Source organism: Vanessa cardui, chromosome 23 (assembly GCF_905220365.1).
Source record: "Vanessa cardui chromosome 23, ilVanCard2.1, whole genome shotgun sequence".
Classification (NCBI taxonomy): domain Eukaryota; kingdom Metazoa; phylum Arthropoda; class Insecta; order Lepidoptera; family Nymphalidae; genus Vanessa; species Vanessa cardui.
Genome location: NC_061145.1, coordinates 9,364,232 through 9,376,515, shown reverse-complemented (window position 1 = coordinate 9,376,515; position 12,284 = coordinate 9,364,232). Strand labels below are relative to the sequence as shown.

General features: G+C 35.5%; 1 protein-coding gene across 1 annotated transcript in view; it reads right to left on the bottom strand.

Moving 5' to 3' along the window:
* LOC124539763 (large neutral amino acids transporter small subunit 1) overlaps window positions 1-12,284 on the bottom strand; it is a 41,812-nt gene that overhangs the window by 3,216 nt on the left and 26,312 nt on the right. The window contains exons 4-11 of the mRNA XM_047117110.1: window positions 8,664-8,766; window positions 7,746-7,871; window positions 4,230-4,323; window positions 3,739-3,880; window positions 2,778-2,908; window positions 2,122-2,290; window positions 1,808-1,901; window positions 1,366-1,524 (exon numbers count right to left, since the gene is read on the bottom strand). Of these exons, the coding sequence (XP_046973066.1) occupies window positions 1,366-1,524; window positions 1,808-1,901; window positions 2,122-2,290; window positions 2,778-2,908; window positions 3,739-3,880; window positions 4,230-4,323; window positions 7,746-7,871; window positions 8,664-8,766 (1,018 nt within the window). The remainder of the gene's footprint in view (window positions 1-1,365; window positions 1,525-1,807; window positions 1,902-2,121; window positions 2,291-2,777; window positions 2,909-3,738; window positions 3,881-4,229; window positions 4,324-7,745; window positions 7,872-8,663; window positions 8,767-12,284) is intronic.

The window sequence follows — 12,284 nt, the reverse complement described above, 5'->3', positions numbered from 1 at the left end:
TGCCGCACGTGAGAAGTCAAAACATATGTTTCGTCAGTGTATACAATTGGACGACCTTCCGAACGGTACTGAAAGATCTTTTTTAAAAAATTTAATCGCCAAAATTGAATTTCATGTCTTTCTTGTAATGCTTCTCTGTTGTTCCCAATTTTTCTCCATTTGTAGCCTAATTTCTTTAATATCGAACGTAATGTATTTAAGCATCCATCAAACCCAATCTTTTCTCTCAAAACTGATTGCAATTTTGATAATGTTAGTAATTGCTTTTCTACAATATGGAAATTTTGCACAGTAGTTCGAATGATTTCAAGATTCATGTTGTCTAAATTAAATTTGTTATTTCTCTTACGTCGTTTTTTCGTAGGTGAAGTAAAACTTGCAGAAGTAGATGGCAGCTCTTTTTCTTCTTTCAATATTGTAGTTACAGTTCGTTCACTAAACCCTGTAGCTTCAGCGGTACGTTTTCGTATATTAGCCAAAGGACTCAAATCGCAATGATCCATATTGTTCGCTTTCATAAAATTATACTCTCCTTGAAGAAAGTGGTACACGCGGGCAAAAATGGCGCGTCCCTGCAAATAGTAGTAAAGTTACATATTGGTAACTACAAAAATATCAAAAAACAAGTATAAAAATAAAAAAACTTACCTCGCTATGAATTATTTTACGTTTTCTTTCACATTTGAGATTTGACATGCTGACCGTACTTCGTGAACAATAGTGACGCGGAAACAATAAAGACAAGTTACCCGAGTGAAGGCTCACTCGCTACTGATCGCTCCGTCAGTTACACACACTAACGCAATTATGTGTTTACGGTTACAAACACAAATAAAGGCCACGCGCGCTCGCAGATTGCAAGAACTATAATAGGCTATTTGACTGGTTTTTAAAATTCATGTTATATTATTTAGTAGAGGTAAAGAACCCAGTAAAAGTTGTTTCTGTTAATTCTAGTAAATATTGGCTGAAAAATATAAAATTAAAAAGCCAATATTTAAATGCCGCGCGAAAACAGTATTTGTCAATATGGCACTACAATGGGGTCGGTGACGTCACTTACCTGTATTGTATAATCCATATAACATATAATCCACATACAGTAGGCAAAGAAGGTAACGAGCAAGTGACGTCATCATAAACCCGACCAATCAGGGGCGTTTTGTGTCACGTGACAAAAATGCATTTTTATTTATGAATTTTTGAGTAGTTTCATTATTATTTTCGACTTTTGTTAATAAATAACCATTTTTAAACTCATAATATATACCTACTGATTACAAAAAGTGACACTTTATTTTTCGTATTGTCAAATAGCCTATTATATTATTTCTCAAAATAATATGACACGATCAGCTGCCTTACCAGTAATAGGTCCAAGTCCTTTTAGCCTCGTCCTGGGTTCCAGCAGCAACAGATACACCGGCACAGCTGTCAGGATCATGAGACAGCCAACGCCCGTTTCAGCTGGGGACGCTACAGCTGGGAACGCTATCACCAGGATCGTGCAGATGATGTAGATCACTAGAAAAGTTTGTATATTTATTTTATGTATTATGTTATTTGTATGTTTGTAACTTATGTGAAGCCTGGATAGACAGCTAGTATTGTATTAAAACGCTCAATTAGTCTTAAAGTCGCGTATAAACTAAATATATGTTGATAAGTAAGTGATGTGTAGGGTGCCACAAGGTACTGACTTTGGTCACATATAATTTAATTTCTCCATTATTGGTAATGATTAACATTATGATACATTACACGTTTCTGTATGATATTGAATAGATTTTTTTTATTAGTTCTTTACCTGGGAAGAATAAGTTGACTTTAATCGGTCTCTCGAGATTTGGCTGAGTGTATCGCAGTACTGGTAGACACAGTACTGCAGCTCCTATGCTAAGCTGTAAAAGTATTAATAGATTAACTAATTAGATTAAACCACTTAAATAGAGATTTTACCGAGGTAGGTAATTAATTATCCACCCGATGGTAACGAATGGTAACTTGTTTGGTGTGTTTTTTGTAATTAACATTCCCAATTATGGTGATAATGTAAAAGGAATTGCAATGGTTTTTTTGTAACTGTGCCAGTATTTACGGGCAGTGTTTGAGCGTGCTCACCCAGGTAGCGAAGCCGACGTAGTTGATGAGCGCGTAGATGTCGGACACGGTGAGGTAGAGCAGCGACAGCAGCGCCACGGCGAGCACGGCGGGCGCGGGCGTGGCGCGCGGCGTCACCATGGTCAGCATGCCCGGCATCTGCCCCTGCGCCGCGCCCGCGTAGAACAGCCTGACACGACACATCGCTCATATCGCTTACTCACACTGGACATGTCTCCATATCGACTTCTTTGTCTTAATGCCATTTAAAACAAATGCTCGATGTGTGAATTTTAAGGAACACCATTGCTGTCTATCATTTTTCTGGTTGACTAGTTCTAACGCGGATAGATTTTAATAAAAAAACAACTAATCATTTTATTAAGTTGAGAAAATTTCAGAAAAGTTAATAATTGATTTATATCATTTTATCATAAAAAATATAAATAATATAACACTCACAATAATGTTAATATTTTAGTCTTAAAAATTATGGCTCACATTAGAATTAGTAGTTATTTCCTCATTGGAAGCTACATTAAAAACTACTTATAAACCCAACACTCGAAAAGAAAACGAATTATAATGGCCAAACACAGTATACATTCGGTACAAGAATACTTTCAGTAGTTGAGATGTATAAGACAAATTAAGCTGACATAATCACATTGACTCACCTAGATGAAGTGAGCAATACGCCATTGACGGCTCCGAATGTAGACGCCGCCACGAACAGCGGTATGGAGAGCGCGAACCAGCCGAAAAGGCGCTCCGCGAACGTGACCGCCACAGCCGCCGAACCCAACACCTGCACATCCACAAATGCGGGTTAATAACTATTTAATACTTATAAGTATGTGCTCCTCTCCCTTTGAGAAGGTTTAAGAATATTCCACCACGCTGCTGCAATGGTTGGTGGAATATACACGTGTATCGTAATTTTGTTGAAATTAGATGCAGGTGTCCTCGGGATGTTTTCCTTCACCGCCGAGCACGATATGAGTTATAAACACGAATTAAGTGTATGAAAATTCAGTGGTGCTTGCTTGGGTTTGAAGATGTAATCGTCGGTTAAGATGCACGCGTTCTGACCACTGGGCTATCTCTGCTCTTATTTATATTTATAATATATTATTGATATCTCTATTAATGTCTGTCTGTTGTGTGATCTTACTGCTCTTAAATGTTGGGGGCCGAGTGTTGAGATCAAATAAATGAGACCGACGTGAGAGCTCAATGCAATGGACGAAGCTAAGGGTGTCTTCTGAATGGGCGTGTTAGATTAGGTTACTTTTGGAATTTCAGAGTATGTAGGCTATGTTCTTCTAATAGATGCGATGCACGTAAGTGTTGCGTATATGTCGGTCCTGATAAGTTGATCGTCTGTCTGATAATGAAAAATTGGCTTGTGTGTGTGTGCGTGCATGTGCCTGTGTGTGTGTAATAATAATAATGTTTTTTAATTCAAGTATCATCGACTCATTTTGTAGGTCATACAAAACTTAAATGTCTATTTTAGGACGTATCCTAAGGTTATCTAAAATACAAAACAAAAATTTGAATTTTTAAAAATGCAATGACCCGCATATGTGCAGTCCGGCTTGGTCGCGATTAATTTCAATAACTTGATGTGCTAACCTCAGTGGGAGAGAGCGTGGTGTAGAAGGCGACGTTCGTGAACGTGTACACGACGGTGACGAGCGTGCAGGAGATAGCGATGGCTCGCGGCAAGTTGCGAACTGGATCCTTCAACTCCTCGATGATAAAGTTCAAGTAATTCCTGTTACAAATCAAGAGGCAAAAGTGAATTTACATTCAGCTAGTAGAAATACATTATTAAAATAATTAGTAAATGACCGTGGTCGAGTATTGTGTGCACCGGTTTTTATGGGTACGGCACTTCGGTTCGCTTTCGATTCCCAGCCAAGTCGATGTAGAAAATGTTCATTAGTTTTCTATGTTGTCTTGGGTCTGGGTGTTTGTGGTACCGTCGTTACTTCTAATTTTTCACAACACAAGTGCTTTAGCTACTTACATTGGGATCAGAGTAGTGTATGTGATGTTTTCCAATATTTGGATGAATTATTCTAATTTACGAGGAGGATTTAAATAGTAGGGAGGTATCCTACCATCCGTTGTACGCGAAGAGGCCGGAGTAAAAAGACAGCGCTATAGAAGTTACGTCGCTCGTTGTACCCTCAAACGTGAAGTGTTCCACTTTCCCTGAAAGTAAAACATTCTTGATTGAATTTACGGGTAAAAAGGCAGAATGCGACGTTGCTCCTAATTTTCGTCCTTACGGTGAAGATCTCGATAAACTAGAACAATCTGTATAAATTCAGCTTTGTATTGCATTACGTTAAAAGAATATTATATTATTATTATTTTTTATCTCTTAAAGCAAAATCCAAAGAATGTCCATCGTCCAAAAAATACGTCACCATATACAAATAATCAAAATCAAATTTCCTAAAATACATTTATTTAAATAAATCTAGAAGATACACATTCTCATAGCTTTTAATGCTCGTATTACATTATTTACATACGCAAATGTAAATAATATATATGCGTCACAATAATACGTGAAAAAAGAAAAACAGAAATATAAGTAGCAGTCTCTGTATGGCCTTATTCAACAACGCTATTCCAGTGGGACTTTGAGAATACACATCTAAAAATTTTTCGATCGACATAAGCAGGCTTCCTCACCATTGGATTGGTGACATAAATTACAAACACAAATTAAGTACATGAAAATTTTAGATGCTTATCTATTATTGAATTCTTGAATCACTTGATCTACACACACAATTACACTTAGTGTTAAATTATTGGGTTAGAGGTAAATGTAACATAAGAGAGTCGAGATGGCCCAGTGGTTAGAACGCGTGCATCTTAACTGATGATTGCGGGGTTCTAACCCAGGCAAGCACCGCTTTTTCATGTGCTTAATTTTCTTTATAATTCATCTCGTACTCGGCGGTGTAGGAAAACATCGTGAAAACCTGTGGAACCTGTGGAAACCTGCATGTGACAAATTTCATATAAATTCTGCCACATGTGCATTCCACCAACCCGCATTGAAATTGGGTGGTGGAATATGTTCCAAACCTTCTCCTCCAAGGGAGAGGAGGCCTTTAGCCCAGCAGTGGGAATTTACAGGCTGTTATTGTTGTTGTTTGTTGTAACAAAGGAGGAATAATATTGTATTGAAGAGAACGCGGACAATGACGGACGGTTTGCCTTTTCACATGAAAATTAAATAATGTAACCGGAGCGCACCGGATTGTAGCAATCTTCTAATAAGCTCGTCTGTCCGTTCGGCCGCCAACGCCTTCCGAGAGATCAGGAAATACGAATTGATATTTAAGACGATTTAGATTTTTCGAGACATCGATTTTGAATTATGAATCGAATCGTCAACGCTGTCAGAATTATTTAAGTTATCGATAACTTTTTTGTTTACGGCCATTCTTTTATAAAAACTATTTATCGTTAATTTGATAAAGAGTTACGTTATGCTTACATTATACTTATATGTCATAAGTTTAAAAAAATATATGTTATTTTTTAAAGTAGACCCTAATTTTGAAGTGAAGAAAAAGTAAAGTAAAGTAAATTAACATCCCGTAAATTTCCCACAACTGGGCTAAGGCCTCCTCTTACATTAAGGAGAGGGTTTGGAACATATTTCACTACGCTGTTCCAATGCGGGTTGGTGGAATGCACATGTGGCAGAATTTCGATGAAATTAGACACGTGTTTTCATTCACCGCCGAGCACAAGATAAATTATAAACACAAATTAAGCACACAAATATAGTGGTGCTTGTCTGGGTTTGACTTTGAACCCGAAATCATCGGTTAAGATGCACGCGTTCTAACCACTGGGCCATCTCGGACCATTTTGAAGTCTTGCACTAAATGTTAATCCAGTTCAGAAGGTACATTCTACCGAGAAGAAACGACAAGAAACTCAGTAAAGAATAAAATTAATTGTTTATATATATAAAATAATATTACAGGTCACAATTTCCTACGTTCAACTTGTTCACAGACCTGATATAATTATGAATTAAGCACAGAAGACTCAGGTTACTCGAAGATTTCGCTTAGCTTTAATTAAAAAACCGGCCAATGGCGAGTCATTGCCTTCGAAGGGTTCCTTATTAACGGGCAAAAACAATCGACAAGCAGTCAAAAGTGGTAACTTTAATCGTGATTGGTTGTTAACAGTATCGTGCTAGCGAAAACGTCGATTTTTTTTTTATGTTATGAGTTGGCGGACGAGCATAAGAGCCACCTGATGGTAAGCGGTCATCATCACCCATAGACAATGACGCTGTAAGATATATGTATTAACTATTCCTTACATCGTCAATGTGCCACCAACCTTGGGAACTAAGATGTTATGTCCCTTGTGCCTGTAGTTACACTGGCTCACTCACCCTCCAGACCGGAACACAACAATACCGAGTACTGTTATTTAGCGGTAGAATAACTGATGAGTGGGTGGTACCTACCCAGGCGGGCTTGCACAAAGCCCTACCACCAAGTAGTTTTTAAAATTCGAGCACTATTCAGGTCAATGTAGTACACAAGTCACATCGTAACTGGTTCATCTGTCCGTAGCGTGGGTGATACTGTTTGTGACACTATTACTATTACAAGTATTAACATATATGTATACGAGAGTATAGTACGATGCAAACTTAGATGTAGCATCGGCAAATTAAATATAACCGATTACTGCCGATTTACACAACCAAAAGAAATAATTCTCTATCGCGCTATTCGACGCTATTCTTCGCTGTAGATTCTCGCGTCAGATCAACCCGAGAAAGCAAGTGCATGTAAATCGACGTGTCAAACTGACGAATATATTAGTTCATATGATATTACAAGTTATTACGTTTGTGTAGAGACATGAGAAATAAATATTGATAGTTTGAAATAGCGTACTTAATTCGGATGTGATCGGTTTTACGAATTTAGCCGATGCTACAGCTAAGTTGTGTCGTACTGTATTAAATATTGACATTTTCAAATATTTTAAAACGAAACAATTTCATCTGAAGCTATTTTTATCTCGTCCCTCGTTATTGTGTATGTGTTAAGGCAATTTAATATTCCTGCCGGGCGTGTGGAGTAATTTATGGAGCAAATAGATTTATCCCGAGCCATTGATAGCGAGCGCGTGCAGCTGACATCGAGTTAATGAAGTTTTTTCTCCTTTTTATTCCATTAAGATTTGAGGGTGTGTTTTAGATATCGTGACAGTTCTAGGGCGTGGCATATTTTTGTTTATAATTAATTCCTTACTACTTTTATTTACAATAGCTTCTCAATCAAATACCAAATCAATATCGTTACCTAGATTTGAAATAATTCAGAAAGAAATAAACATCTGTCCTTTAGGCACAAAGCATCGTTATAGTTTAATCTAAGTGTGACCAAAATTCGGTACTATGTATTCTTTCGAAGATCACTTGCCCTAAAAATGTAACCTTTCCTTGAGTGTAAGCGTTTTGATGTACACCCTTTAACACCCGTGTGAAACCGATATGGTTAGTTAAGTTAAAGGGAAAAAAAAAATTAAAGATGGTTTAAATTATTGTAAATTAATTAACAAAAGAGCCTTACCTCTGCAAAGTTGGTAGATACCAGCCGCGATAATGATGAACAGAGCGAGAAGTTTGGCGTAAGTGAACCAGTCCTGTACCCGGGTAGCTGCCTTCACCGACCAGCAGTTCACGAACGTCAGAAGAACTGTAGATAATAAAAGTAATTTAGTTACATTATTATCTACTGACCACTCATAGAATTGGGCAAATTTGAGAACCAAATGTCCTTTAAAATACTAAATGTTGTATTATTATCACACCAATGGTTTTAATTATAAATATTTATGAGGTGGTTGGTCAAAGATTGCCGTCTTCTTCTTTCATACTGTGAAAGAGAGAGAAAAATCTATTTTCCACAATACAACCGCTAAGTAATATTTATAAGAACGGAGAAATGTCGACTCCATGCGATAGCATAAGACTTTATCCTACTAAAAGTCGCGTAAAAGAACTACGTTCCAAAAAGGACGTAAGTCTCTAACATTGATTATGCATTAATATATTTATTCGTAGTAATTATAGACACTGAAATCCATCGGGCATACGATGAAATATAGGGATACTCTCAAATAAAATTATTACTTTTTTAATTAATTGGAAATAAATAGAAGGTAGAGATTTGAAAAATAATAGAAATGTCAAGAAAAATATCCATAACAAAATGGTAATTCCTTGTTATGGTACTTTATCCCATCGCACGACGTATACATCTAATGCAGTTACATATGAGAGTTACTTTAGCATTTTGTGTTTTTTTTATAATTGAAGTTTATTTTCTTCATTACATTGGGTTTTTATAACTTCATAACTTATTAAGGCAAACACAAAATATCCTTAATGGATAGATATTTACTAAGGTGTTATTTTAAGTCCATATTGTACGGGCAAGAACTTTTCTACCTTGTATGCCGGAGGTTATAGAGGTTAAATAACTTACGAATGCAACAAGCAGCCAATAATCGGGTGGCGTCTTCAGGCGGATCACACTCGGGGAATATCGGTTTCAGCACGTACACGCTGAACGTCAAAGCGACGATTGCCTGTTGGATACAAATATTAATGAATACAGTTCTTTTTTGACTTCAGCCTTATAAGTACATATAACACAACAGAGTACATAAATGGAATAAATTAGCAACAACAACAGCCTGTAAATTCCCACAGCTGGGCTTAAGGCCTCATCTCCCTTGGAGGAGAAGGTATTTTAACATATTCCACCACGCTGTTCCAATGCGGGTTAGTGGAATACACATGTGGCAGAATTTCTATGAAATTGGAACGCACGAGATGAATTATAAAGACAAATTAAGCACATGAATCAGCGGTGCTTGCCTGGGTTTGAATCCGCAATCATCGGTTAAGATGCACGCGTTTTAACCACTTGGCCATCTCGACTCGTATATATAAATTAGCAAATTCTACTTCTATTCATTATTTTTTTAATTTTATGTTACTTGGTACGGACGAGAGAGCCGTTGGGGAGCCGAGACGGCCCAGTTGTCAGAACTCGTGCATTTGATATATAAATTACTTACTACAAATTAAATTAAATGACGACGAATATGCTTGTAAAAGTCTTCTTGAATAAAGTATATTTTGATTTTGGTTTTGATCTTGCTCGTCCGTTATATATATTATAAAAGTAACAATTAAATGTCGACATATTAATCACAATTACAGCAGGGGTAAAACTCTTTGCTCTTAAATAACTTAAATTCTTAAATAACTAAGATTAATTTTATTAAGCGATTTACAAATATCTGTACAATAAGTTCTTGTTTAATATATATAAGTATAACAAAACAAATTCCATCATATAAATCATCATATTAATCATTATTTTAATAAAATTACAATCATAATTATTTTTTTTGACTAATCTATCCACTTAATTTAACTTCCGAAATCCCTGTTGCAACGTCGCTGACAAACAAATCGCTGGTATCTATACAACAGATTGTTTACATCTTGACCAAGTTAAAGTTTAAAAATAAATAACAGCAACGTTATTTTTTAAAAAACATTCTTAGCAACCAATTTATTAGTATTCAGATATATAGCACACAGTATTGTTAAATTGTCCCACATCGGGCGCCAATAATCTCATTTAAGAATAAATGTAAGCGAAGAATCAATATGGCGTGGCTAAGAAAATTGATGTCTATTTTCTTAGCTCTATACGTCCCGTACGTCTTTATTACTCAAGTAAATATATATTGCAACAAATTGCGCGTAAAGCGTCTTTATTGAATAGAGTTCTATACTATCTTTAGAAATTGTGTTATGCAAGTAGACTGGAACTCTTTCGTTCTATTAATATTATCATGGCTTCGTAATTGTTATGATTTGTATATATTAATAAATTTGAAGGGTATAATTAGTGAGATAACCTACACGTTGTATTAACATGACGCCATATTGATTAGTTTTGTGTGAAAATAGGTCAAGCTGAGATTGCTTAAGCGCATTATAAACTTAATTGTTTGTGTATTTTTAAAAATTTTCTACTTGTAAGGATTTAAACAAAGGTCTACTTTGTTTAAATACCACCCAATAAGCTTTCTACCACCAAACAATCGGAAACAATGCCTTTGTGTTGGTGACGCCTTTAACTAAGAACGTACAAAGTCACCGCGGGGCAACAAACTTCAAAGAGCTTTACTTGTAATTTTTAATTATTAATATCCTCCTTGCTTTATTTTTGTTTATTGTTATGTTCATGTCGTTTGATTTATTGTTAATTAATCAATTTTAATTAAGCCTTTGCTCTTATATAAATATATTTTTTAAAAGAACTAAAAACCGTTTTATACTTACAAATAGAAACAACGCATCAGTCAATCAGGTAAGATATATACATTGGTAGTTAATTTATATATTTAATCGCTTTAATGCGTATCGTTCAAGTATTATTAGAAAAATTAAAAAATAAAATAAAGAAAACAAAAGAGGTTTCATAATTCTGACACTCAGATCGATCCTAAATTTCTTGAGGCTTTGGCTTTAAAACATTGGATCACAGCCAATCACAAATCCACAACAGTTGCAAAGCTTAGCTGAAATGATCATGCTTGAAAACTAGGGAGCTGGTATTTGCTCTTGCATCAGACATTATTGTGTAATTATCACAATTGAATTCTTAGTCCTATGTAGTAACTATTTACATCATATAATGTTAATTTGACGACCTCCGAGTCGATTGGTGTGTACACCGGTTTTCATGGGTACGCCACTCCGAGGTCCCGGGTTCGATTCCCGGCCGTGTCAATGTAGATTAGCATTCGTTTTCTATGTTCTCTTGGGTCTGGGTGTTTGTGGTACCGTCGTTACTTCTGATTTTCCATAACACAAGTGCTTTAGCTACTTACATTGGGATCAGAGTAATGTATGTGATGTTGTCTCATATTTATTTTATTTATAATTGCTATAAACTCCCATAGATACTCTATCATAGACTCCTGGCGTTCTGTCCAAAATATCAGAGACAAAGAGATTTAGACATAGACAATATTACTACTCTTTACTAATCTATATTAAATATTTAATACTATATTAAAGTAACTCTGTCTGTCTGTCTGTTTGTCTGCCGTTTTTTCACGACCAACCAATGAACCGAATTTTATGAAATTTAGTATGAAGCAAACTTGAATTCCAAGAAAGGCTACTTTTTTGCCTAGCACAAGACAACCAACACTCAAAAACGCCAGCGAAGTCACGGGCAACTATTAGTACGTAATATTCTTAACGATTATTATTGTTGAGTGATAATAATGCCATAAGAAACATTCGGGATTGCGTCAGCTACCACCGTGGCACTGCTTTGTCAATTTGCAGACGGCGGTATCAAGTCGTAATAAAATGCGGAACAATTAAACAATATACGTCGTAAGACTTGAGTTAACTGAGCAAAATAGATTTACATTGATCATTATCAGTATGAAGATTAAAAATCAAAAAATCAAAATCAAAATAAAATTTTCAAGTGAGCTTTTACAAGCACTTTTGAATCGTCATTTTACAATTAAGTAAAGCTACCATCGATTCGGAAAATAGATTCTACCGAGAAGAACCGTCAAGAAAATCAGTAGTTACTCTTTTTCAACATTTAAAAAAATACAGTCATGTTGGTTAATATAATTATTTAAATTAATATATCCTGCCTGGAAGTCAACAGGTATTAATTCTACGCTTTTTTATCAGCTACAAAATCTTGTATCGAATAATATGGCTTTTTTACCAATGTATTTTTATAAAGGATTTGAATTTACAAAACGGCAAAGTTAAAAATTTCTTATTTAACTTAATTATTTAGTATTAATTTCTAAATTAATCATATTATTTTTTAAATGAGTACTATTTTAGAAAGAAACGGCTGGAGTTAGGCTCGGATTCCATCAAAGGACACTAAATAATGTAAAGAACAGCGTTGTGAATCTGTTTATATGAAAAGAGCAACTATGCGAGTTTCTTCTCGCTAAAAGCTGCTTTCCGAAACGGTATACTACCAGTATTATTGACGATTCAAAAACGTTTCATTGTGAAGTATACTTGATTATAC